The sequence below is a fragment of the Erithacus rubecula genome (assembly GCF_903797595.1).
Source record: "Erithacus rubecula genome assembly, chromosome: 16".
NCBI classification, from domain to species: domain Eukaryota; kingdom Metazoa; phylum Chordata; class Aves; order Passeriformes; family Muscicapidae; genus Erithacus; species Erithacus rubecula.
Genome location: NC_136668.1, coordinates 16,156,594 through 16,183,639, shown reverse-complemented (window position 1 = coordinate 16,183,639; position 27,046 = coordinate 16,156,594). Strand labels below are relative to the sequence as shown.

The window sequence follows — 27,046 nt, the reverse complement described above, 5'->3', positions numbered from 1 at the left end:
AGAAAGCTGCTGTGAAAGGATGTTCGGGATGCCTGAGACAAGGAGCCAGAAAGGAGGAAATGTCAGGATGTGAAGGCAGCCTCCTTTCATCCCTTTGTGTCTGTGCACTGCAACATGAATTTTCACAGCAATTATTGGATGTGTTTTTCCCACAAGGCTCCTGCTCTGCTCAGCACCTGCAGGTCCCACAGAGCTCAGGCTGTGCAGAGCAAGGGGAGCCCTGGATTCTTCAGTGGGGAGGGACACGGGACTGGTGGGGGTAAGAGGACAGAGGACAAAAAAGGTGCTAATTTCATTTAATTTTTAATTTCCTGGACGCTGGGATTTTTATCCCTCCTCCATGCCTTTGTAAAATGCTGAGCATCACCTAAACTCACCCCACCTGCTCAGTCACTGTGTTCTTTCTTTCCCTGATGCCTGGTGAGAGCTGGAAGCTGCTGGTTGCACATGGAATCAACCAGGACCTGGGCTCAAACACATCCCGTGCCCATCTGAACCAGGAATTCAGAGAAATCAGGCTCAGTACCTGTCCCTGTGTCTCTGCTGTGTGTTTCCATGTGAGGCTGTGCTCAGCTGCTGTCTCTGGGAAGGGATTTTGCTCCTTTCCTGGGAAGGGATTTTGGGAATCCCTCCTCACCCCCGTGGGATTTGGGGAGAGATGAGGAATGGTGAGGCTGCAAGGGAATATCAGACAGCAGGTCCCAGAGCTGGGTGTGACAGTTAGGAGAGGTAAAAAATCCCATAAACACCCTTATCCTCGAGGCACGGGGGGGTTGATCCGTGAGCCTCAGCTCTGGCATTCCTGGGATTTTGGGAGCAGGAGCATCCCTCCCAGCACATATCCAGCTCACAGGACCAACTTCCCTGCGCTTTTCCACCCCGTCCCCTCCCTCTGGAGTCATTTGGGTTCAGCCTTGGCTGCCGGGCTCTGACAATCCCCGGAGGGCTGGAAATGGGATGGCAGCAGCATCCCCTGCCCGCGGGCGCGGCAGCACCCACCTGTCCGTCTGTCTGTCCGTCTGTCCCCGGGGCTCCAGCTGGCCAAACGCGGCCCCGGCAGCCCCAGCCCCCGGCTCTGCTCCTGCCCTGTGCCGCCAGCGAAGCCTCTCCCGTCTCACAGGGAGATGGGAGCGCAAAGAGCAGCAGGGAGATGCCCCGGGCACAGCCCCACGCCCCGCGCTGGGCAGCCTGCGCTGAGGCACGGCTGACTCATCGCAAGCTGGTGACATTTTCCAAAAAAAGCCTCAAAGTCCGGGGCTGTGATGTTCCCAAAAGGCAGCAGAAGAGCCTAAGGGGGGCTGGAGACCCCATTCGACCACGGCACATGGGCTGTGTCATGGGATGGTGGGAATTCTGCCTGGCTGGGCGGTTCCCATCCCTGTTTCTCTTGTCCCTGGTTCCCCTGGGAGGTGGGATAAGGCAGGGTGAGTCAGGAGTGGTCAGTCAGGACTCCTAGTGAGGACAGAATTCTTTTCCATGTGATGGAGATGAACATTTTAAGTTGTGAGTACCCACAGAGCAACTGGGACCAGAGGCAGTGAACTGGGCAGTGGAACCCTGGTGCCTCATCCAGCTCTTCCTCCTCCTCCTCCTCCTCCTCCTCCTCCTCCTCCTCCTCCTCACAGCCACCATTTACCAGTGGTTTGGCTTTCTTCCAGTTCCCCCAGCAGCCTTTCCCAGCATTTCCCCACATCAGCAGGAGGAGACACAGCCTGGCAGAGGCAGATGTTCCCTGGGCTGCCTGCACTAAAGTGATAATCAAATGATAGATTATTTTCAAGCAAACTCTCATTTTCAGGCATTAATTTTAGTGCTGTGCAAAGGGAGGCAATGAAAAGAGCACCCAGGCAGTGGAGGATGGGTGGGATCTGGATGTGCTCCAGGGAAAGCTGATGCACCACAGCCCATCTGTACCTGTAGGCTCCATCCTCTGCCTCCATCCTCTGGCTCCATCCTCCTTCTTATCCTCATCAAGGCTGTGTCTGGGTCAAATATTCCCAAACCAGCAGCAGATGAGTCAGAACAAGTCCTGCAGAAGCTCTGCACATCAGGGATGTTCCCATTCCCTCCTGCAAGACATCAGGAGAGGAGAGGTGAGATGCTGCATGGCCTGCACTGATGAAGGAGTGATGGCAAAAGTTTTTTTCCTAAAAGCTGCAAATTTTCACCCTGGAACCCTCTGGAAAAGTCCAGGAGCAGTTGCTGTGTCACACAGCAGGGTTAGGGCTCCCAGGCTCTGTCAGGGCTGCTTCATTTCTGTGTCACACCCTGCAGGTGACACAGAAGGACCCTTTTTTGGGGACAGCCACCCTGCTGAGCTGGCAGCTCCTGCCTGGCACAGGGAGCTCAATCCCAGCTGCTCCCTGCCCTGCTTCCCCACTGAAGGGCAGGGGAAGTCAGGGTCAATTTTGGTTTTCTCTTTGTGGCTGCCCTGGAGCATTGAGGGCTGCTGGAAGAAGGAATTCCTCCCCTTGAATTAGGAATATGAGATGTTCATGGACAGCCCTGCCCTGCATGAACCACCTGTGGGAAGCCCAGCTCTGGGATCTCTGCACTCCTGGAATTTGCCTGGAATTCCTCCCCCTGCTCAAAAGGAAAGATTCACCCCAGGAAATGCTGCTGCTTTCTTCTTGCTGCAGTGCTATTACCACAATAATTCCATTTTCCTCATCTTCCTCAAATTATTTCAAGGGCAAACTGGGAATCAGGGGGAATTTAGGGCAGCTCCAGGGACTGGAGCTCAGGCCAGGTCTCCAGATCCTCAGGAGGAGGCCAAATGCTGTAATTAAGCAGAGCTAATTTCTTTTTCCACTTCTAAGCTGCAGAATGGCTCACCCCAGGTAAGCAGCAGGTTATCTCTTTTCTAGGAAATCTCACTCTTTTTTTTTTTTTTTTTTTTTGTTCCTCAGTCTAAAAATGGAATGCAGACCCTGAAAATAAATTCCCAGAGAACACCACTGTGCAAACATCCCAGGCTTTGATTCAAAGTGTTTGGATTAATTAGCTTAAACTGAAAGCTTTCATTCTGATTTCAGCCTCGGCTTTATGGACAAAAAATTAAAGCAGCAAAGCTTTGGAAGTTGAAAAATCAAAATGTTCCACCCTGGAAATATCAAAACAAGATGCTGAGCCTTGCTGAGCTGCTTTGTTGCTTTCTAAAAGGAAATGGCATCGAGACCAGCACCTTTACAAGGAGCTTGGATCATTAAGCACTTCAAAAAAAACCCCAAAAAACCTAGTTCAGCATAAGCAATTAATTTCTTAATTAGATTTTTCTCTTTTTCTTCCAGAGGGAAGACTAAAAATATTGATTTTCCCTGTTTTATCCAAAGATTTCTTTAAATATGATTCCCCCCTCACTGGATGATTAAGCTGGAGCTTGAGCTGTGGGAATTATATGGGGTGGTTCATATAAATTCACTTTGTCATCTTTCCTTCTCCTTGTCCTGTTTATTTCTGTTCCAGTGGCAAAATAGGACCAGGGTAAAAGCAGAGGATAATACAGAAAATCAGAGACTGGAAGGGAAATTGAACGTGAAATATTTTGAAAGTCCCATTTTCCACAGGTGAAACACGTTTCCTTTGGAAACCTCTCAGAGGAGATCAACTCTGATGTTTGGAGCAGTTTTTCCTTCTGATTTTTCAGCAGCACCTGGATAAATCTCAGCTGGACATTCCCATCAGGATGTGCCAGAGCATTACCTAACCTGGGGTGTCTTTAACTCAGGAAGGAGTAAATCCTGCTGGAATTGTGTGACCCCCCACTCCTGAGTCCTGCCCAGCTGTGAGCTCCCCAAATCCCTTGGAGAAGATCTCCAGAGGGTTAATTTAGCTGGAGATGTCCTCCAGACCCAGCTCTTGTGTCCCTGTTGTTGCTCAGGATGCTGCTCCCCTATTTTGGAGCTTTGCCTCATTTTTTCCTGGTGATCCCAATTCTGCAGCCCCATAGAGCTTGAGGATTTTTTGGGGCTGTGGACAGCAGAGCTGCAATCCTGTTTTCCCAATGTTTTCCCAATGCTGTGGAGCTGCAATCCCATTTCCCCAATGTTTTCCCAATGCTGTGGAGCTGAAATTCTGTTTTCCCAATGTTTTCCCAATGCTGTGAAGTGGTTCCTGCTGCCATCTAATGGTTCTGACAATTAATATCCAGCAGGGAGGGCCTGGCAGCAGGAGGACACAGAACCCAAAACACAGCTCAGTGTCCCTGAGGTGACACTGGGCACAGGGAGAAGGACAGGGACAGATTCCTATTGCAAAGATTAGGACAAGCTCCTTAGGGATGATGCTTGTGGTATCAGCAGCTCTGCTCTTCCTGGGGCAGGGGGAACACACTCAAACTCTGAAATGTATGGATAAGGGAAAATCCTGATAATATCCTGAGCTGGAAGGATCCATAGGATCATCAGTGCAACTCCTCGCCCTGCACAGCCCCCAAAATCCCAGCCTGTGCATCCCTGGGTGTGCTGCATCCATCCCAGCCCTGCTGAAGCTCTGGCAGCCTCGGGGCTGTGCCATTCCTGGGGAGCCTGGGCAGTGGGATTCACACCCCAGTGCCAGGGAGAGACCTCAAACCACAGCTCCTGGTGTGGTCCCAGCCTGCAGATCCACACAGATCCATCCAACACACACAGACAGTTTTCCAGTTTCCCAGTTTCCCCATTTTCCAATTTCCCAGTTTCCCAGTTTTCCAATTTCCCAGTTTCCCAGTTTTCCAATTTTCCAGTTTCCCAGTTTGCCACTTTTCCAGTTTTCCAATTGTGCAGTTTTCCACTTTTCCAGTTTCCCAGTTTTCCATATTTCCAGTTTTCCAATTTTCCAAATTTCCAGTTTTCCAGTTTTCCAAGAGGGTTCATTTCCTCCTCTGGCTGAAAACAATGCAAGGGGAGCAGGACTCAGCATTTCTGAATTCAGCTGAGTTCAGCTCAGTTCAGCCCTGGAGCCTCTTAACCCTTTAGCTGTGGGATGGAGCAGAATTCCCAGGGCAGCAGCAGCAGCTTTGGATTGCCTGGTGTTGAGAAAAGTCAGAAAGGGCTTGGAGGTGGAAGAAAATTCCTGAGTGAGGGCAATAAATGAGAAGAAAGATCTCAAAGCCAGGCCAGGCTGGCTGCACTCAGGGACTGGCCACACCAGTTTGGCTGTGAAAACCTTGAGATTTCCCTGTGTCCTCAGCCATGCATGAACCCCCCTTCCCCAGCTGCCAAAAAATCTGGGAAAGGCTGTCCCAGCTCTCGGGGCTGGAGGTACAGGAGGCAGGTTCTCCAGGTGTGCAGCCCCAGGGGTCCTGCATTGCTGGAGGGGGCAGGTGCTTATCGCTGCTCTGTGCCCGTTTGAGGGGGTGAGAGCCAAAGCAAAGCTCTGGAATGAGGAAATGTCCCCGAGGAAATGTCCCCTGTGCCGGTGTCGCAGCCCTGCCCCTCTGCGATCGCAGAGGGAAGGAAAGCTCTGCTCCATCTCACACCGAAGTGGGTGCCCTCACCCATAGTAGAGGATCAAACCACGGACCGAGAGTTTCTCTGGCCTCAAACGAAACCTTTCATGTTGTTTTTTTGTTTGCTTTTTCCTCCAGCGAAGCCGAGTCTGGGCTGACTTCCTTTGCTTTCAGGTTCAGTTTGAAATAACAAGCTAAAAAATCCACGAGGCTTCGTTTTTGAACCTGCCAAGGAATGGGCGACCTCGGAAAAAAACAGAAACGTCGGGAAAGCTCCATGTTAACAGCTCCATTGTTTCCAAGAGGAAAAACCTCCCTGTGATTCCCTGCGCCGCGGACTTTAGCCGGGATGCACAAATACTGCTGGGTCCACAGATCTCTTGTTGTGCGCTCCCGTATTTTGCGCTTTGGCAGGGAAGAAGGGCGGCTCGGAGCTGGAATTCCCGCAGGGAATGCTTCTCCCGGGATTTCGCTGTCGGACTGAAGGTCCCCAGCTCCAAGGAGCGCCGGAGCTGCGAGCAGGACACAGGTGAGGCTGGAATGGGAGAGTTTGGGGCTGGAACAGACACGTCGTGCCCATGGAAAAACCTCCCTGGAATAGTTTCCAGGCGAAGGAGGCGCCTGGGAATTCCTGTTTATAGCGCAGCCCTGGGTAACTGCTTGACCTCTGCTGGGAAGAGGAGGTTCCCAGGATGATAAGGAGCTCTTGGAAGGAATTCCTTCCCTGGTGTGAGGGAGTGGCAGCGCTGGGCACGCTGGCGAACACGTCCGCAGCCCTGGCAGCTCCATCCCGGTTCCCTCGGGGCTTGGAGAGGCTGGAATTTCACCCGGGAGGGAAGCGGAGCTGGGAGCAGGTCAGTGTGTCCCCTCCTGTGCCCTTTGTCCCGGCTGAGCAAACACTGCTGCTGGCTGGAGCAGTGGAATTCCTCTGGAATTCCAGCCTGAGAGGAGTTTGGGCATTTTGGAGGCTGTGACAGGGCGGGGAGGGACAGGTTGGGTTTGGGTCCTTTGGGATCGGAGCTGGGGTTGGCAAAGGGGACTTGGTGCAGGGATTTGGTGCCAGCCCTGCAGAGCTCGGGGGCTGTGGCAGCTCTGTCCCCAAGCCCGGGGGCCACTCTCATCCCAGGGAATTGTGGCACTGGGATTGCAAAGGGAGCAGAGCCCCTGGAGAGATGGCACAGGCAGAGAGCTCCCTCTGGAACAGGCTGAGATCCCAGGAAATATTCCATATTTTTCCAGGGAGTCCAGGCTGCAGCAGCAGCAATGGGAGATCTCCAGGTTTTTTTGGGAAGCACAGAGGTAGGAAGTGCAGTGAGAGGTTTTCAGCTTGCTGGCCAAAAGGCAAATTCCAGTTCAGGTCAAGCAGGAGGTGACATCTTTGCTTGTACAGGGATGGGTTTGGTTGCTATGTTATCAAGGTAGAGTTAAAAATAAAAAGATATTTCACAACCCCAAAGGAAGACATTTGTATTAAAAAAAAAAAAATTAAAACTCCTATTTTGTTGATTAAAAAAAAAAAAAAAAAGAAATTCTTCTGTGTAGAAGAAATTGATGATAATTGGTGAGCAGAAACTGCTAAAACCAGGAATCTTCTTCTTCATTCTGCCATCCCCACAGCTGGATAATCCTCATGCTTTGCTTTAGGGGCACTGCAGTTGTGCCAAGCACAGGAATTGTCTGGTGAGAAATTCCCTCTCTGGATCATGGAATCATAGACACCACCAGGTCTGGGTTAAACACTTTAAAATTTACCTCTGTTCATGGGTAGGAACACCTTCCACTGCACCATTGTGCTCAGGTCCTCATCCAACCCAGCCTAAATCACTCCCTGGATTAATTATTCCCCACTCTGGAGAAGTTCAAGGCACTGCCATGGTTTGGGATGCAGCCTGGGAGAGCTGCAATGCTCCTGGAGCAGCCCCAGCACACAAATCCCTGCACTGCTGGCACTGGCTGGTTGCTGGAGTAAAAATCCAACCCTAAACCCCCTCCCAACCTGCAAGTTCTCTCCCTAAACCTTTTATTTTGCAGGGGCTGTGTTGCTGTTTTCCAAAGATGCTCTGCAGACCACCCACAGCACAGTGAGCCCTCCCAGCCCTCCCAAATCCTGACCCTGAGGGCTGGGGATGATCTGAGGATGTGAGGGAGGAAGGAATGAGGCTCATCCTCACCCTGGGGTACCCGAGGGATCCTGCACAGCACCCAACCCATTCCTGCCAGCGCTGGATCAGGGATTTGGACAGCCCTGAGCTCAGGAGTGCCCACAGTGCCCAGGCTGCAGGAACTCACCTGGATGTAGCTGGCAGAGATGCCCGTGGTGCTGCCAGCTGCCCCCACGGTGCCAAGGGAAAAGCAGCGGGCAGGGAGGAGCTCCAGGATCACAGGCAGCCCTGGATGGAGGATGCTGGATGGGCCCCAGCTGGACATCCCCACAGGTGAGCCCTGGAACAGCTCTGCCTGTGGAACTGGGGGAGATCAGCTCGGAGGGAGCAGCTGGGAGCTGGGCAGGCTTGGCAGAGCGAGGGACTCCCGAGGAGCAATGCCAGGAATGTGCCATGTGGGATGGGCACTGCCCTCCTGGAGGCAAAGGCAGCCTGGAGAAAAGGAGGCTCAGGGGGGAACTTGTGGCTCTGCACAACTCCCTGACAGGAGGGGACAGCTGGGGGGTCGGGCTCTGGGAACAGGATGAGAGAAAACAGTCCCAGGTTGCACCAGCTTTGGATATCAGGAAAAATTTCTCCATGTAAAGACTTTTCAAACACCAGCACAGCCCATCCAGGGGGAGCCCCCATTTATAAGGCAGATGTGGCACTTAGGGACATGATTTAACCTGGCCTTGGCAGTGTCAGCTCTGTGGCCAGACCCGATGCCCTTAAAGGCCTTTCCAGCCCTCCCTGATGCCGTGGCTCCAACCCCAGCCCTTCCCTGAGCCCGTGCCCGCCGCCCCCGCCGTGCCAGTGCCCGCTCAAAGGGGACATTGTGCATTGTGGCCCTGCCCCTGCCAGCCCCTGCCAGCCCCCTGCTGCTGTCACTGCACACATGGGCTGCTGCCTGGGCACCCCCTGGCACCAGGACCTGGCGCTGGGATGCACAGGTAAGGTGCCTGTGGGGCTCTGCTGTGCCACTGGGGCTGTGGCTGGCTCCTTCTATCATGGGATGGGACCCCTGGGGGACATTGGCTACTTGGCTTTTCTGGGATGGCTCCTGGTGCTCTCTCCTCTTGGATTAGGGTGTGTAGGGAGTGGGGCAGGACATTTTGGCCATGGAGGGGACAGGGTGACTCTGGGATTGGTTCATTCTCATGCTGTTGGCTTTTTGGCCACCCTCCCTGCCCAGGAACCCCCCAGGCACAGCCCATGGGGTGCTGGCATCCCCCAGGGCACCATTTCTGTTGCAGTGAGCTGGAGGAGGGACGTGGCTCAGGGCCAGACGCTGTGGCCACGTGTGCCCAATAGAGCCAGGGCCAGAAGGTGCCCTGAGCAGGCAACCCTGGAGCCAGGAGTGCAGCCCTGAGTGCTTGGACCTGTGTCTGGCTCGGGGCTGGAGCTCTTTCCTGCCCACTGTTACAAAATATTTTGGCACTGAGGAGGTCAGTGAGTCACTGGCACAACTGGGAACAGCTCCCCAGCTGCAGTTTCAATTGGTGCCTTGAAGAAAAAAAGCTCCCAGTTCCCTTTCTGAGCCTGGCTCAAATGAAAACAAACACTGAACCCATGACAGCAACCAGAGCAAGCCCTGGCCCCTTCCTGGCTCTGGGCACCCATGGACAGGCTGTGTCCTGCTGCTGGCACGAGCAGTGTCCCACCTGCCACCTCCTGTGACACCTCCCATGGACACCTCTGGGGCAGGGAGAATCCTGCCAGGGATCCAGACACCTCTGCCCACCCTCTGTGTTCCCCAGGTGAGGAGTGTGAGTCCTGCTGGCCCCACTCCCCTGAGCCCCTGCCCCACTGGCAGCGGGGACAATGGTGGTGGGACACGAGCATGGCACCAGGGACCAATCTCCAGAGAACAGCACCAGGGATGCATCTTCAGGGAATGGCATCAGGTACTAATCCTCATCCCCATCCCCATCCCCATTCCCATCCCCATTCCCATTCCCATCTGTCCTGGTGTGAAGGTGTCTGCCAATAAAGGCAGAAGATTCTCTTTGAAATGGAGAATGGAAACCCCCTCTCTCCTAATTATTATCATAATTTGGAAATTATGGGGCTTTCAGGCAAAGATGTGGGAATTAGGAATAAGAGTTCTTCACTAGGAAAATTAAAATAGAAATACAGCGTTACAAAGAACAATCCCAAACACTGCCAGAATCAGAATCCAAGCTGGCACCCATCAGTCAGTCAGGGTGGTGGCACAGTCCCATTCCATGGTGCTGCATCCTCCTGCAGTGGCAGATGTGGCTCAGCTGGAGCAGTGCTCCTGGAGAAGGTGCAGTTTCCTCTGAAGCTCCAGGGATGATGTGGAAAGGTCTGGTTTTCCTCTGGAATCCAGTGGGAAGAAGGTTTCTTGGTGTCCAAAATCTCAATTTTTATCTGGGTAGGAAAGGCTTGGCTCCTCCCCTGGCTGGAGCATCTCCCAGTGGGATGATGGAATTTTATCAGTCATGCACTGGGACTCAGTGGCCATGAACAGGAGATATCTCCTGGAGGGAGGATGGAAAAATAAAGATGATTGCCCAGCTGGTTTAAAGATGGCCCATTAGCAGATAATGTGTGCCAGGAGATCAGGGTCAGTGCCACACCCAGTTTGAAACAATGGCCCATTAACAGGAGATATCTCCCACAGGGATAAGAGTCACTGCCACACCCAGTTTTAAACAATGGCCCATTAACAGGTGATACCTCCTGGATGAAGGGTGGGTCATGGGAAAGATAAAGATGATTGCCCAGCTGGTTTAAAGATGGCCCATTAGCAGATAATATGTGCCAGGAGATCAGGGTCACTGCCACACCTGGCTGCAGCAGATGGGGACAGAATTCACATTTCTGGCCACATCAACCCAACACACCATTTCCATCCCCATTTCCAGGGAATGGCACCAGGGACCCGTCCCCAGCCCTGCCAGGACACTGGAATGGGAGAAGGACAGGGAGGAGTGGAGCAATGGCAGGAGCTGGCTCAGATTTTGTTCTGCCTCTCCCTCCTTTCACTTCCCTTCTCTGTTTGCCTTATGTGGGACAGAGCTGCTACAAGAAATGTTAAGACTTTGTTAAATGTATTTTTCTTTCAAAAGCAAAACTTATTCATGACCTGTACAGCCTTTGCCTGTTCTTTTCTAATTGCTGACTCTACATATGAATTATATTTCTCTAAATAAGAATTCTTATTTCTGCATGCAAATACCAGTTTATTTGAGTGTCTTAGGAAATACCAATTTATTTGAGTGACTTAGGAAATACCAATTTATTTGAGTGACTGGCAAAGGTGGCTCAATAAAAAGAACTGTAGAGCAGAATTCTGGTCAAAGAAGTGACTTTAAAAAGCTGCTGCACATTCCAGCTCCACATTTCCAGGTATGTGCTTATCTTAGAAATCCAGTCTGATTACTGACAAAAATTGGGGTTTAATCTGGTTATCCCTCCATGGCCAATGCAGCTGTGGAGGAGCAGGGCTGGAATTTTGTGTGCCTCAGCTTTCATTAACATAATTAGCAGCTCAAGTTGCAGGCCCTGAATCCTTTATGGCAATAGTTGATGGTGTGTGGAGCAGGGAAAATGCTGCTTGGATTTTGGATAACCACCAGAGCAGGCAGGGGAGAAAATCTCATTTTCATTTTCAAATTTTTGAACAAAGAGTTTTGCAAGGCCTTGGCTCTCCTGTGCTGGGAAGTTGAGGCTTCCTCAAAAAAAAAAAAAAAAAATTGCTGTTGGGGATTCACCCTTTAAAACAGATCTGCTCATCTGAGGGTCTGTGAAAGGAGGGAAAATTCCCTCACTCCAGAGCTACTCCAGCACTGGAAAAAAACCCCAAAATCAATGAAATGATGGAGTTAGACCCTATCAATCCCATGGGTCTCTCCAACCTTGAGCAGACTTTGGGGTGTTTCCAGACCCACACCATCCCTAGCCTGGCCTCCTGGTGCTCCTGAACATCCCAGAGCTCTTCCAGAGCATTCCCAGCAGCTCTGCTGTGTCCCCTCCTCTCCAGGGAAGGCAGAGCAGAGCAGCCCCATTCCTGAGGCAGGACATGGCTCCCCAGACCCCTCTGTGGCACTGCTGGCTCTCAGGGACACCTTCCCACCAGGTAAGGATCTGTCTGGGAGGGTCTCACACATTTCCTGGGCTGCTTTGGGTCTCATGTGGGCTGAAGGATGAGGATGGGCTGGGGTTGTGTGGTTTGAGCATCCAGCCAAGCTGGGGGCTCTGCTGGGCTGGCAGAGGTGGCTCTGGGTGGCAGGGCTGGCTGGCTGGGGTGTGGGTGGCAGAGGTGGCTCTGCTGGGGTGGCAGGGCTGTCTCTGGGTGGCAGGGCTGATTCTGGGTGGCAGGGCTGGCTCTGCTGGGCTGGCTCTTGGGTGGCAGAGGTGGCTCTGGGTGGCTGGGCTGGCTCTGGGTGGCAGAGCTGGCTCTGCTGGGCTGGCTCTGGGTGGCAGAGGTGGCTCTGGGTGGCAGAGGTGGCTCTGGGTGGCAGGGCTGGCTCTGCTGGGGTGGCAGAGGTGGCTCTGGGTGGCAGGGCTGGCTCTGGGTGCCCTTTAACTTTCCTCTCATCCTCCTCTTTCCCTTCCCCAGAGATCTCTCTCTCCTTCTCCGTCGAGAGCCGCTCCTCGGGGGGCCGCAATTCCCAGCTCCAGGAAGCTGCCAGGAAGAAGCTCTGGGCTCTGGAGAGCGATGACAGAAGTGTCTGTGCCCTGTTCAAGGTACAAACCCCATGCTGGGATGCCCCTGGAATGGTGGGAGGTGTGCTGGGGTACCAAACCCAGCTGAGGAGCTCCTCCAAGGTCACTGCAGGGGACTCTGGACAGGAATGGAATGATGGGGGAAATGAACTGATGGCAAGTGAGAGGCAAAGCTGAGCCTTGTGTTGTTTTGGGGGATCTGAGCCTAAACAGGAATTCACAGGGCTGGAATAACCAAATCCATGTCCCTGCTAGAACTCTGGACAGAGTTCTCAGGTTGGATTTTATAGAAATAAACCCCAGCTCAGAGAGCTGGGCTGAACTCTCTTCCCTGCTGGATTTCAAGGCTCCAGGACCATCCCTTGATGCTGCTTTGTTTCCCTGGGCAGGAGCTCTCAGCCAGGCTGGTCTGCATGCAGGCACACGAGGGTCGCTTCCTCCTCACCTTCAAAACCCTGGAGGAAGTCTGGAAGTTTTCCACATATCTGACTTTAGGTAATGTTGCCAAGCTCTGAACAGATCTTGTGTGTGAGAAGGGTTTTTGGAGAAGGTGTTGCCTGACACTACAGAATTGTAATGTTCAGGGTGGACAGTGAGAATATGAAATACAGAACTTTGCAATCTGTTTATGAAATCTCTGTTTGCATCAGTGAGAACCAGGAGGACTCATTTTGGGGAATTTTGGAGACAAAATTAGAAGCTTTTGGAAATCCCCAAGACTCCTGCTGCTCAGGGATGGAGGTGCTGATCCTGATGCCCCTTTTGGCTTCTCAGGGTACGTGGGGCCCTGCCTGGAGCAGCTGCTCTTTGCCCAGGAGTTCTGGCTGGACTGTGCCCTGGTGGAGGACACTGAGCTCAGGGTCACCATGGATGAAGAGCACCTGGCCACCATCTACATGGATCTGCTCCTCCAGGAAGGTGTGATGGGAATGCACATGGAATTCCTGAAACCCTGCAGCAGGGCTGTGCTGGATCACTGATGCACTAATCTCTGACTCTCTTTCTCTCTCTACAGGGAACTTTTTCTCCAGGGCAGTGCCTGGCACCTGGAAGTCAGAGCAGGAGGGAGAGGAGAATCTGCAGCTCTGCAGGAACGAGCTGATCCATGTGAAGAGTGTTGGACAGGATTCCAGATGGGAAGGGATGTCCCTGCTGACAGGGCAGCGAGGCTTGGTGGCCCTGACAGCTCTGGAGCCAATAGCTCAGCCCTTTTATCAGTAAGTGGTGAATTAAAATCCTCAAACCAGGATTCTTTCCTGATCCTGATGTGTGACTGGCACCAAAACTGGCTGGGAAACACAATTCCATGAGGATATTTCCAGGAGGATCCACATTAGGCATAAAGGCTGGAATCAATGCAGTGCTGTCAATGGGACACAGCAAGGACATGCTCCCACTTCAGATGGGGTTTTTGTAAGGTGTTGATTTAGGTCATACATGAGGTTATTTCTGATTAACAGATGAAGAAGTGGCTGAAAAAAATTAGGTAATGCCAGCCAAAGTGGGGATTCAATTGGTCACCTGGCTGAGCTTTCTGCCTTGGAGGAATCTTCCTTAAAGATGGGAAATTTGTCCTGCTCTTCCCCTGTGGTGTGACCCATCCCTGGAGTGGGCCTGGGGTCAGGAGTGCTCTCAGAGAACCAGTGAGGGTCCCTTTTGCCTTGCAGGTGGTTCTTGAGGAATTATGCTGTGAGCTTTGGGCTCTCCCAGGAGATCAGTGGGACGAGCTCTCAGGCCATTGGTGAGTGACCCCTGTGCCAGGCACTGTCCCAAAACCTGGGTTTGGCCACAAATGACCACAAATCCTGGGCCTGAGCCCACTGCAGGGGCTCCAAGGGAATGCTGCACATCTGGACTCTCTGGAATGCAGATCAGAAATTGCAAACCAAGTTTTGGGGAGCACAGAGAGCTGCTGGTGACACCCTCCTGCCGCTGGGTTTTCCCTGTCCTACTTCAATTTTGTGTTTCTTTGAATTCTTTCAGGAGGAAGGTTTCAAATCATGAGTGTTCCCATGAAACCTGTGCCCAGCAGCCAGCCCTTAACCCCAGTCCAGCCCAGTCCAGCCCAGTTCAGAGCAAGCTGGACCCAGGAGCTCCCTGCAGGTGTGACTTTGTCACGTAGGGACATTTGCCCTGTCCAAGATTTCACTCCTGGCAGAGTTGAGATAGGACAGTGTCTGTGAAAATCCATATTTCCAGTCACCCTCCAGCCTGCAATTTGCAGAGGTGTGGAGTTTATCCATCCCTCTTTTATTTTGTATTATAATCCTCTTCTCAAGGAGAAATGGTGCAGAGAAATGAATCCAAGATCACAATAAATCTTAGGGGGGAGAGAGGCAGCCCTCTCCAGATGGAATCAGCTTCTCCTTGCCCAGATCTTTTCCAGTGAGGAGGTTTTAGCAGGGATCTCACTGAAACTCATTTTTTTGCCAGTCAAAGGCAGATGCATTGCCACCAAGGAGCACAGAGGAGCAGCGTGGGATGAGCTGAGCTTCTCCAAAGGAGACTCCATAGAAATCATTGGCTTCTTCATCCCTGGGCTGCCCTGGTTTGTGGGCAAATCCCTCAGCACTGGCAGCACTGGCTTTGTTCCCACCCAGCACGTAAATCCTGAGGCTTGTGAACCTCTGTGAGTTTATTTAAATTCAATTCTGGAAAAAAAGGGAGGGGAGGCTCCAAATCTCACCCCAAGGCTGTGTGAGAGCCTAGGACAGGTGATTTCCTTTGCAGTACCACAGGAGGGTGGGTTGGAGGTGTGAGCAGAGCCAGGCTCTGCTGCAGCCCAAAGAAATTGGATTTCACCTGCCTCAGGTGATTCTTGGAGAGGAACAGATCCAGCCCTGGGCTGAGTTTGCTTCAGTTTGTCCTAGAAATGTCTTCAGTTTGTAGCTCTGAGGCTGACAAGGATGGGGAGAGCATTCCCTGCTGAGGAAACCAATCCTGCTTTCCTTCCTCCTGCCCCTGGATGTGGAGGCAGAACAGCCACAGGCACAGAGCAGAATTCCAAACCCTCCCAAGGACACAGCAAGAGCTGTCCATGGAGGGAGGTGATAAATCCCACCCTGACTCGGGCACTTGCCCATCCCAAAAAGCTTCTTCAAGAGTGTGAGGACAAGGTTTTAACCAAGCTCTGCTGGGCTTTCCTCTCTCAGACTCACTCAAGGTGAACTGTAGCCCTTTTTACTGGCACTCCAGGAGGGACAGAGCAGATCAGGTGATATCCCATGGCTTCTGGATTCCAGAAAAGACCAATAGGTTCTTTTCTCTGGTACCTTTCTGGTCCTTCATGGAGAACCTGGATGGGGAAGGTGCCCAAAATCCTGTGTTCATGTGCAACAGAACTTCTGTGGTGGGAGGAAGAGAAGGAATGGGAAAACATCCCATCCCATTATCCCATCCCATTAACTGACCCCTCTGACTCTTTTCTCCTGCCCCACCCCAGGGGAAAGGGCTTCGTGTTTCTGAGTGAAGAGGAGAAGTCCCCAGTCCTGCAGGTGCCCTGCAATGGTGACGAGCAGCACTTTGTCACCCTACTGGGGGACCTGGCACACACTGACATCACCTCTGTGTACAGGCTGGGTGAGTGTCCCCTCCCCTTCTGTCCCAGCCCCTGCATCCCCAGGGAGAGCTGGAGAGCCCCAAGACCATGGGAATGCAGAGAATGCAACTGCTGAGGTGGAGGTGGCACCAAACCTGTGCTCAGCCTGGTGCTGGAGGTGTCCCCAGGAGTGACCCTGCCATGCTGGGTTTTGTAGGGACCTTCTGTGCTCCCAGGGCAGCTCCTGAGCTGGGATTCACCCTGGCAGATGCTCTCTCCACTGAGCCTGGCCTGCAGGACCTGGGTCAGGATTGTTCTCTCTTCTGGCTGGGTGGCTTTGGGACTTCAGCTGATCTCTGCACATTGACACCCACCAAGGATTTGGGGTTTTGTTTTCTGTTTGTCTCTTTGTACAGCTGGCTTTGAACCCACAGCTGCATTCCCACAAGTGCCACCAGGTGAGTGTGAGGAGGGGACAGAGGGGGAAGCTTTGGTGGTGACTTCTGAGGGTGAATTTGGAAACATCAGAGAATGGTTTGTGTTGGGAGGACCCTCAAAGCCCATCTATGCCCACCCCCTACCATGGGCAGGGACACCTTCCACTAGCCCAGGTTTCTCCAAACCCCATCCAACCTGCCCTTGGACACTTCCAGGGATGGGGCAGCCATGGGAAGAATTTCTTCCTGACCCCACAATGGTTTCCCTGTCCCTTCCAGAGGCTGCTCTCCATGGCAGTACAGAAACCCAAGTGCTCCAGTCTTGGGAGGAAATCAGTGACTGGGCTGCCAGCAGCAGCTCGGAGCTGTCCAGCCCAGGCAGTGAGACAGCCCCTGCCACGCTGGAAGATGTTCTCCTGGACAAGCTGGATGATTTGGATTATCCCAAATTCTTCATCGACCTCAATGCTGGACACATGGAGGATGCTGATGTCTTTGACCCCATGTTGACCTTCCTCAACCAAGACAGTTTTGTGCCCAGTTTTCAAAGCTTTTATGATCTCAGCTTTTCCTTTCTCCACTCCACTTTCTATGGTTTCTCTGATGAGGATGAGCTGGTCCTGTACCTCGAGACTTCCCGGAACTGGGCCAAGAGGACTCACTCAGTTTGGGCTCACGTCAGGCTCTGTTTCCTCTTGGGTAAACTCTGCATCAAGAAGGTGAAGCTCTCCCAGGCCCGGGTGTACTTTGAGGAAGCCATGAGTGTCCTGGACAGGGGTTTTGGGGACCTGCCCCTGCTGGCAGCTCTGCACATCAGCCTGGCCTCCATCTACCTGAAGCAGAACATGAAGCACAAGTTCTCCTCCCTGCTGGGGAAGACAGTGACCCTGCTGGTGTGCCTGCCTGGCCGCTCCTTCAGCTGGGAGAGCGAGCTGGAGCTGCTGATGTACGTGCTGAGGGAATCCATCGCTGTGCGCAACGCTCCGCTGGAGGCGCGGAGCTGCTTCCTCGTCGTCAGACTCCTGCTGCAGCTGGGCAGGACTGAGGAGGTGCTGCCCTTTCTGGAGCATCTCCAGTGTCTCAGCAGCACCTGGCTCAGCCCAGGCAGCCGTGCCGGGCCGCTGGACGCCGCCGCCACCTTGGGCTGCCTGTATGACAAGAAGTGCCTGCCCAACCTGGCGCTGGCCTGCGTCAGGACCTTCGCTGCCAGCAGCACCAAGGGGACGCCCACGCCCATCTGGAGAGCTGGCTTCATCCTCCAAAGCGCTTCCAAGCTGGTGGGGAAGCAGCTGCACAGGAGCAGCATCCCAGCAGTGGCTTGTCCGTACCTGCAGCAAGCGCTGCGGTCCTGCCGCCACAGCAGGGCGGTGGCCGCGCAGAGGACGCTGTGCGCCGTGCTGTCCCGGCTGCTGCTGCAGCACGGGCGGCTGGACGGGGCCGTTGCTTACGCAGCCAGGGCTGCAGGGCTGGCCGTGCTGCTGGGGCAGGACGAGGCCTTTGAGTCCTCGCTGGCCCTGGGCTGGCTGCACCTGCTGCAGCAGCAGCCGGGCCCGGCGGACGCCGTGCTGCGGCGCTGCCTGCGCGGCCAGGCCGGCGAGGCCCGGGCCGGCGCCGTGCACAACCTGCTGGCCATGGCCCTCAGCGGCCAGGGCAGGCTGCAGGAGGCCGCAGAGAACTTCCTGAGGGCCCTGCACAAGGCCAAGGAGACGGGCAGCGGGAGGAACCAGGCGGTGGCCCTGGCCAACCTGGGCCAGCTGAGCCTGGCGTGCGGGGCCGCCCAGCTGGCCGAGCTCTACCTGCTGTGGGCAGTGCGGCTCTTTGCCCCGCTCCAGGGCCACCAGCAGCTGGACACAGAGCTGGCACAGGTGCTGCTGTGGCTGGCACAGGCCATGGTGGACAGGCAGAGGACGGGAGATGCCAAACTCTGCTATGAGCTGGCGCTGGGCTTCGCCCTGAAGTGGCAGAACCTGAGGAGTGAGTAGAGAGAGGGGAGCAGGGCAGTGTCCACCCTGCTGGGTGCCCAGAGCTGTGCCCTGACCTGTCCTTCTCCCTGGCACAGGTCAGCTGCACGTCACCGAGCGTCTGTGCCATTTCTACAGCAGAGTGTGCCCCGACCTGCAGGCCTGCATCACCTACCACGAGCACTGGGCATCCCTGGCACGGCAGCTGCAGGACAGGCAGCTGGAGGGCAATGCCAGGCAGGAGCTCAGCCAGCTCTACCAGGCTTTGGGCACGCCTGAGTGAGTGCCTGGGGCTGCTGGATGCTGCCAGTGTATGGTGGTTTGAGCAGGGTGGGAAGGGGTGTGGTGGCTCCACCTGCCTCTAGTTCTGGTTCTGAGATTTATGAACTGTCCTTTTGCTCTTTGAGCAGCTCAGTGTCAACCAGAGCTGAGCAAATGTTGTCCCAGACAGAGCTGGATTCTGGCCAGACACAGTTCTCCAGGAGACACCCAGCCTTCAGCAGAGTGACAGGGAATTCATTGCTTCCTTTGGAAGCTCATCCCAGTGATTAATCACCCCTCCCCAGTAAGAGCAGGCTCCTTATCTGCTCTTTGGGTAAGGCTGGCTCCAGCCTCAGGCTGCCAAGGCTGCCCTTCCTATATTGCTGTGATATTGGGACTTAGGACCCACAGGAGCTGCTTAAAACCAGTATCAGCTCACCTTTAATCTCCTGCCTGACACCTGGGACTGATTAAATTGGCAGGAGAGGAGAGAAGGAGGCTGGGACAGTCACAGACCTTGATGGCAATCAGGTCAGAGGTGTGCAGAGCCAGGTCCCACTGCCAGAAGGACAAATGGACAGGGCTGTCCCCAGCTGGGGGTTCACCTCCCCAGCCAGGGCATGGTGAGTGCAGGGGGAAGGTATTTAGGGAGCAGATGTCTGTCATGTGAACGGTGCTATTTAGGATCACAAAGTGCTATTTAGGATCACAAAGCACCCCATTCCCTGGGCTCCCAGGACAGCTGGGACCTGGCTGCCAGCAGGAGAGACACCAAGCAATCAAACTGCCCTGGACACTGCTGGCTCTCCCTTCCCCACAGCCCATCCCACTGCCTGTCCCTGTGTCCTCCAGTGACCAGGGGCTGGAAAAGGGGCTTGGACATGCAGCCAGAGATCTCTCCATGGCTGCACAAGGGACAAACACCAGGCACAGCTGTGGGTTTGGGTGCCAGGTGCTGTCTGGGAGATGTAAGTACAAGCATTCCCTGCCTGGGAGCTGGGATTGGTTTTGGGACTCGGCTCAGGGAGGCAAATTGGGTTTGTGGGTGACCTGGATGAATCCCTCTTAATCACACAGGGGTGAGGAGCAGCCTGAGTGGGACCACTGGTGTCCTGAATTGCCCTAAGGTGTCCAAATGACCATTAAAACCTGAGCATTGAAGCATGGAGACTTCTCAGAGCTGGCAATGTCCCTTTGTCCCCAAACTTTGGTAACTACAGGAGAGAGCAGGGGGTCAGTGCCATGGGGAGGTGGCATGGGGACAGCTGAGAGTGTCCTGTGACTCCTCTGAAGTGACTTTTTTGCCTGTTGCCATCCCAGGGCTCTGAGACAATCCCTGGACTGCACCAAGCAGTGCCTGAGGATCTTCATTGACCTGGAGGAGGCTGTGAGGGCAGCAGAGGCCTGGCTGCAGGCAGGAAAGCTCTATTACCTTCTCCAGGAGGATGAGCTGGTGGAAATGTACTTCCAGGTATGGAGGGGGTGGCTGCAGCTGTCCCATGCACTCCCATCACAGCCTTTTGGGGCTGGAAAACCTGGAAGGGAAAGTTCTGAGCACTTCCAGCACTGCTGCTGCAGGGAGGAGCTCTTGCTTTACCCTCAGGCTCTGAATTTTCTCTCTTTCTCTCCATTCACGAAGTTTAGAGGATTTTGGGGTGAAAATCAGTGAATTCATTGAGTCAGAAAGGGATGTAGGAGTGCCAAAGGAAGCTGGAGGTGCCAAGTGACCAGCTCTTATTGAAATACCCATAAATAAAGGATAAGTGCCAGGGAAATCTTTGGAGTTGAAGACTTCTGGCATCTCTCCACCTCCAGCATTATTTTATCAGCTGAGCTGCAAAGTGGAAGAGCAGCTCCTAAAATTTGGGATTCATTTAATCACACCAATATCTCTGCCTTTCCAAATATCACTCCAGCCCCTTTTTTTCTTTCCAGGCAGGCATCCAGACTGCTCTGAAAGGGGACAACTTCTCCTTGGCCATGGATCTTTATGAGAAAGCAGGTGACACCTTCTTTAATGGCAGCCGGAACAGGGCCCGAGCTGTGGAGTTTTACAGGGTATGGAGCCCCCTGAGCATCTCTGTCCCTGTGTCCCCTCCAAAAGGATGGAGGGTGGAGAGGGATGGGGTGATCCTGAGAGTGCCAGAGCACAGGTTTGCAAAAAACCCCAGAGATCATTTGGGATTGGGAATGGGTTCCTTCCATGATAAGTCCTGGTGGTGTTAAGTGTGAGCTGGTCTCTGCTGGGTGCACCCAAGGAAGGGCAGAGATGTGAGGCTCAGGCCTTGAGAGCCTGAGTTGACTTACAAGGGAAAAAAAGGACAAAAAACTAAACCTGCAGTGCCCATCCCCTGCCTTGGTCCTTGTCCTGCTGCTCTGTCACCCCTCTCAGGCAGTGCTGATCCCTCCAGGAACCCTGAACTCACCATTCTCTCTCCTTAGGGAGGTGCTGTGCCCTTGGCCAGGAAACTCAAGGCCACCCAGACAGAGCTGAGGCTGTTCAACAAACTGGCAGAGCTGCAGATCAGCCTGCAGGGCTATGAGAAGGCTCTGGAGTTTGCCACGCTGGCAGCCAGGCTCAGCCTCAGGGTTGGTGAGTGATTTACACCCAAAAGTTCCTGGGAGTTACTGATTTCCACCCACTGGGCATTGGGAGCCACTGAATCTTGTGGGTGAGAACAACACCCATGTGAAAAGGGGATCTCCTGCTTTGCTAACTCTGCTGGACCCATTCTTACCCAAAGTTGTGACATCTTTTTAAGGCCATTTCCCTTTTTTTCAGCTGTGTGACAGCAGAAAGGTTTTGTTATCCCAGAGCACAGGAAGTCTGGTGGAAGCTGAAGACTGAGCAGTTCCTCTCTGCCTTGCTTCTGCTAAAATCCTCATCCCTTCCCATTACAGAAATAGTTTGGGTGGGCAAGATGCCATCCAACTTAAATGTCTGGGATGGGACCAGTCTTGTACCAGCCCCTTCCAGCACCCAAAAAATTTCCCCTGGCTGAATGATACTGCTGGGCCAATCTATCCAAGCTGTGCCATCAACAGCCCTGCCCATGGCTCTGTTTTCTCTTCTTCTCATGTCCCCAGGCTGCTGAGAAAATGCATCCAAAGTGGCTCAGCAGGGCTGGGGGCAGATTGAGCCAGATCAACAACTTTTCCAGGAGATCCATGGCAGGAGCTGGTTGATTCCACCTCTGTCTTTTCCAGATCCATTGTAGAACCTGGTTGATTCCACACAACATTTCCAGATCCATTGTAGGATGATTCCACCTTTTCCTATCTTTCCCAGGGGATCAGCTGCAGGACCTGGCTGGTTCCACCCCTCTCTTTTCCAGCACATCCACTGTAGGATCTGGTTGATTCCACACACACTTTTCCAGATGCATTGTAGGACCTGATTGATTCCACCCCTGTCTTTTCCAGGAGATCCACAGCAGGATCTGGCTGATTCCTCCTTTCCTCTCTTTCCAGGGGATCAGCTGCAGGATCTGGCTGATTCCATCCTTTCCTCTCTTCCCCAGGGGATCAGCTGCAGGATCTGGCTGATTCCATCCTTTCCTCTCTCCCCCAGGGGATCAGCTGCAGGATCTGGCTGATTCCACCCTTTCCTCTCTTTCCAGGGGATCAGCTGCAGGATCTGGCTGATTCCACCCTTTCCTCTCTTCCCCAGTGGATCAGCTGCAGGATCTGGCTGATTCCACCCTTTCCTCTCTTCCCCAGTGGATCAGCTGCAGGATCTGGCTGATTCCACCCTTTCCCTCTCTTCCCCAGGGGATCAGCTGCAGGATCTGGCTGATTCCTCCTTTCCTCTCTTCCCCAGGGGATCAGCTGCAGGATCTGGCTGATTCCACCCTTTCCTCTCTTCCCCAGTGGATCAGCTGCAGGATCTGGCTGATTCCTCCTTTCCTCTCTTCCCCAGGGGATCAGCTGCAGGAGCTGGTTGCCTTCCACCGCCTGGCCACAGCCTATGAGCTGCTGCACATGTATGAGATGGCTGAGGATTGCTACCTGAAGACCCTGGCCCTGCGCCCCCCCGTGCTGCAGAGCTCAGCAGAGGCTCTGTACTACTGCAAGCTCTACTGGCACCTGGGCAACCTGACCCTGCACAAGCTCAAGGTGAGGAGGAGCCTTCAAGGTGGCTTGGAGGGAGAGCTGAGGGTGGAGGTCACATCTGGTTTTGAAGGAGGAAAGAAGTGCTGGCTCTTAGCACCATTCCAGTGAAATCTGGTGCTGCCTGGAACCCCCAGGCTCTGCTCCATGAGCTCCAGTGAATCCCTTTCCTAACACCTGCTCTGTTCTTTCTGCTCAGGATGAACAGGATGCATCCTCCTACTTCCTGCTGGCCCTCGCTGCAGCTGCTGAGCTGGGAGACCAGGAGCTGCAAGCCCAGCTCCGTGCCAAGCTGGCTGCCATCCCCAGAGCCCCAGGGGCACCTGAGGACACACCAGGCTGTGCCACAGAGCGGCCACGGTGGCTGAGTGAAGGTGGCCACGTGGTGTGACCCATGGAGCCACCCAGCAGTGCTGTGCCAGGTCTGTGTGCTGTCCAGACCCAGCCCAGGGGACAGGAGAGCTCCTGCAGCGTGTCCTGAGGAGCTGGAAGGGTTTGGGCTTCTCATCCCAAGCATTTGGGACCCTGCCCTCATGAGGTGGCACAGCCAGGGCAGGATGCTGGAGCTGGTGGTGCGGCCTGGAGGGTTCAGCCCAGGATGGGGATGGGGACAGGTGCCATGTGCTGTCCCCACAGCTGCCCCACACCTTGGAGCAGCTCAGCCTGACCCAAACATGTTTGAAACAGCAGCTCTTTTATTTATGCCTGGGTTTTATCCTGTCTCTGATGACATCTCTGCCACCCTCCTCTCCTGTAAAATGCACCACCAAAGCTTTTGGCAGTGAGAGACAGAATTAGGGAAGTGAGGAGGAATAAAAGAGCTGGTCCAGTCTTATCTGGGGGCAGAAAAAAACTGCTCATGGGGAGGCAGAGCCCCAGCCCATCCAACCTCCAGGTCTAGAGCAGGAGCACAGGAACCGGGAGGTGCAGTGTCCCCATCCCTGGAGGTGCCTGAAGGCAGATGTGACATTTGGGGACACGGTTTAGTGGTGGGGGAACGGTCGGGCTGGATGATCTTCGAGAGATTTCCCAACCTGAGTGGTTCTCCCGGGCGCAGGGCAGGAATGTGCAGCTCTGAGTGGCCACCAGAGAGCAATAAATGCTCATTTTTGCGGCGAGAGCAGCTTCCTTCCAGAGCGCGGGCTGGGCTCTCACCCGGCACGGAGCTCCGGGAAGAAGGAGCGATTTTCCCAGCTGATCTCTTTGCTTTGGCAACCAGTGGCCATCTGTGGCTTCCCAGCCAGACCCTGCTCCCAGTCCCCTGCCCGTGCTGCCCTGCCTGGGATTGTTAAATGCAGAATATTTATTTCCTCCCTGAGTTCAACTTCCTCTTCCAATCCCTCCGAGGCGTTTGTCACCGGGGCAATGATTATTTACTGCTTGTTTATCCAGCAGCCTCAGACCCCAGCCCAGAGGAGGGAAATCTTCATCCTGCCTAAAACCCAGCCAGCTCAGGGCTCCCCAAAACCTTCCTGCCCACACCACTGCTGCTTGGTGCTCACCACGCCAGGGCAGGATGTTTTCTGCAGTTTTTCTTTTGGTCTAGATGGTTTTTAAGGACTCTCCCAACCACTTAACATTCTCTGGATCTTTTCACACACAGGGAAAAGCACAGACTCAGATCTTTGTGCCAGGAGGAAGATGGACAATTGGAAATGAGGTTGTGGGGAGGAGCTGGGGTGGCTCTGATTTAAACACACAGGCTCAGTGTCTGAGCTGGCCTAACTCAGGCCAGCTCCAGCAGTCAAACAGAGATGTTCTGATTTACAGGGACTCTGGAGCTGCTTGGAAACCAAATGTATCCTCTTTAAATCACAGCAAAAAACAAATTTTGTGGTGCATGAAGAGGGAAGAAAAGTCTTCCTCCTTGGGAGCATCCTATAAAAGATCTGCCTGCCCGCTCCCACGTGCTGAAATGAGAACTCAGGGTGGCCAGGGCTAATTAAAATTCGTAATACAGTGAAATTTAAAGCTGTTGTTCGTGTGTACCAAGTCCTGGGTCAGTGCACAAGGAAATATGAGGATATTCCATCCCTCCAGTTTTATGGGCAGAGAAATTTGGGGACTTTGTGCCAGAGGAGGTCACTGGGTGGTGGCTCAGCTCCTGTCACCCTCCACCCTGTCCAGGCTGGGGATGCTGTCCCTCATTTTGGGGCATCCTTTGGGACACAGCACCCTGGGGTGCTGAGGGGTGCAGAGCCTGCTCAGGGCAGTGCTGCTGCTCCAGGAAGGGAAGGAATGTGGGAACCCAGGAATTATCCTGCAGCACCAGCCAGAGGCAGAAATAGGGGAAAGGGAAGGGCTGGATCAAATCTCCTCTGACACCAGGTGTGCCCTGGCTTGTGACTCCTTCCTGAGCCACGTGTGAGTGCCTGTTCTGTGCCCAGGCCAGGAGTTTTCCTTCCTCCCTGCAGCCAGCCAGGCTGGAAATAGGTTGGAAATAGTCCTGGTGGGGGCCACGTGCAGCAGCACGTGCTGCTCAGAGCAGCACCTCCATTCCCAGCTCTCCCAGAGCTGCAGGACATCCCTGCTCTGCTTTTGGGGCTCCAATCCTTCCCCAGTTTGACCTTGCACTCCCAGTCCTGACATAACACCAGCACTGGCACTGTGATCCTGTGTTTGTTTAATGCCTCAGGGGGCCATTTAAAGCCTGGAATAACCAGGGGCTGGATTTCTCTCACATATGTTCATTCTTGGACAGTGGAAATACCAGGACAGGAATAATTCTTGCATCATCTGAGCTCTGGTGTGAGCCTCCTGTGGAATCAGGAGAAAGGAAATGCTGATAAATGGAAATGCAGAGAGCTGGATTTATTTGGGTTTTCATGGAAATGACTCTTTTTTTCTGCAGAAATGCAGCACCCAACAATAACAGTTGTTATCAGCAGACATTTTTTCATCATTCCTTCATGGCACAGTGGTGCAAACTGGGCTGGATGAGAGACCTGATGTGGAGGAGCAGCAAAGCTGAGGCAGAGATAAACCTGGAGCTCAGCTTATCTCAGAGGTGGCTGCTCCTCTCTGGGCAGCATCTCCTGGTGTTTCCTGGCTAGGTAATGAGGAGTTGGTAAACACCAGCTGTTCTGCTCAGCAGAGCTGGGGGGGAGTGTGTAAACTGGGTAATTTAGATTAAAAATCATTTATTTGCACAGCAACCTGCTTGTTCAGTGATAATTGGGCTCATAAATATGTATGGGAGGAGGAGGAGGAGCAGGGGCTGAGGCTGAGCCAGAGTCACCAACTGTGGCTGCAGGGGCTTAAATAACCTCTCCATCTCTGCACTGGGCTGTGTTGGGATGAAAACACCTGGAACAGGCCTGGGATTCCTGAAGTGCTGCCCTGAGAGCTCACCTTGCACCTGGGGGAAGGGAGGAGAGGCAGAGGAGCAGCAGGGAAGTGACTCTGGATGGAAAACAGGCAGGAAAAGTGGGAGAAAAGAGGCAGAAAAGTGGCAGGAAAACTGGCAGGAAAGAAGCAGGGAAAATGTGAGAAGAGAGGCAAGAAACTGGGAGGAAAGAGGCAGGAAAACTGGGAGGAAAGAAGTGGAAAAACTGGGAGGAAAGAGGCAGGAAAACTGGGAGGAAAGAGGCAGAAAACTGTCAGGAAAGAAGTGGGAAAACTGGGAGGAAAACTGGTGGGAAACAAGCAGAAAAAGTGGGAGAAAAGAGGCAGAAAATGTGGCACAAGAGTCTCCTCTCTGCACAGCACTGGGGACAAGTGTAGGAAGCAGAACAAGTGCCAGCAATTCTGTCACGCTGCAGGAGAGGGGAGGGAAATTAAAAAACTCTGAATTTGGCCATGGAGACTCTTGGAAAGCAGTCCAGGAATCAGGATGAACAGACAGAAATGAGCTCCTGAGCAGCAGATGGGTTGTGAGGAAGGAAGAATGAATCCTTACATAAGCAAACTCCCTCTGTGCTCTGGTTATGGGGTGTTTGTTTGCTTTTGCTGTTTTGTTTGGGTTTTTTGGATTTTTTTTCTTTCTTTTGCACCTGTTCTGACTGTGGCACTGGGGCCACACGAGAGCACAAACACATGTTGATTATAAATCCTACAACTGCAGGATTTCTGGGCTGGTTGTGGGGTTTAATCCTCCCTGGGGCACCCTCAGCTCCTTGCAGCTGATTGTTTAATAGCAACGCGATTTTTTCTTACCCTGTCTGAGATTTAAGCCAGGCTTGATCCCAAAGTATTCCTACAATATTAATCAGGTTTAAAAACCCTTTCCTCCAGTGCTTTGGGAAGGATTTCATTAATTCCTAGATGACTGCAGAGCATGAGGAGTCTCTCCTGGATTTCCCTGACCCATCAGAGGGGTTTTGGCATTTTTATCTCATGATGGGGCAGGATTTTGTGATGTGTCCCTCCTCTCTCTGAATTCCTCTCCAACTGGAAATCTCTTGATCTTGTATTTCCACCTGGAAAGGTACAATAGCTTAAGGGACACTTAGGGAAACCTCTGTTGGACACTCTGC

At 53.4% G+C, this 27,046-nt stretch overlaps 2 protein-coding genes and 1 long non-coding RNA gene across 6 annotated transcripts in view; 2 read left to right on the top strand and 1 right to left on the bottom strand.

Annotated features, from left to right (window-relative positions):
* AFAP1L1 (actin filament associated protein 1 like 1) overlaps positions 1–27,046 on the bottom strand; it is a 115,999-nt gene that overhangs the window by 61,889 nt on the left and 27,064 nt on the right. The window lies entirely within an intron of this gene.
* LOC306808967 overlaps positions 1–27,046 on the top strand; it is a 129,031-nt gene that overhangs the window by 75,098 nt on the left and 26,887 nt on the right. The window lies entirely within an intron of this gene.
* Positions 4,947–25,726, top strand: SH3TC2 (SH3 domain and tetratricopeptide repeats 2). 4 transcript variants are annotated; one of them, XM_079319978.1, is made up of 18 exons: positions 4,947–5,957; positions 7,460–7,863; positions 9,330–9,476; positions 11,579–11,674; positions 12,158–12,285; positions 12,654–12,759; positions 13,039–13,182; positions 13,280–13,481; positions 13,932–14,005; positions 14,698–14,893; positions 15,707–15,843; positions 16,219–18,213; positions 18,299–18,479; positions 19,782–19,932; positions 20,397–20,519; positions 20,904–21,054; positions 22,381–22,577; positions 22,771–25,726. In XM_079319978.1, exons 2-18 carry the CDS (start codon positions 7,737–7,739, stop codon positions 22,960–22,962), a joined length of 4,347 nt encoding a protein of 1,448 aa, XP_079176104.1. In that variant the 5' UTR covers positions 4,947–5,957; positions 7,460–7,736; the 3' UTR covers positions 22,963–25,726. The 4 variants fall into 4 exon arrangements, 3 of the variants coding, with proteins under 3 accessions (XP_079176104.1, XP_079176105.1, XP_079176106.1); XM_079319979.1 differs by lacking the exon at positions 4,947–5,957 and adding an exon at positions 5,981–6,282; XM_079319980.1 differs by lacking the exons at positions 4,947–5,957; positions 7,460–7,863 and having other exon boundaries at positions 9,154–9,476; positions 16,219–16,260; positions 16,519–18,213.

Bases quoted from the DNA above. Each gene is read 5' to 3' on its own strand.
- SH3TC2 (XM_079319978.1), top strand. From the start codon at position 7,737: ATGCCCGTGGTGCTGCCAGCTGCCCCCACGGTGCCAAGGGAAAAGCAG. The intron at 13,482-13,931 runs GTAAGTGGTGAA...TTTGCCTTGCAG, and splicing joins ATAGCTCAGCCCTTTTATCA to GTGGTTCTTGAGGAATTATG. The intron at 14,006-14,697 runs GTGAGTGACCCC...TTTTTTTGCCAG, and splicing joins GACGAGCTCTCAGGCCATTG to TCAAAGGCAGATGCATTGCC.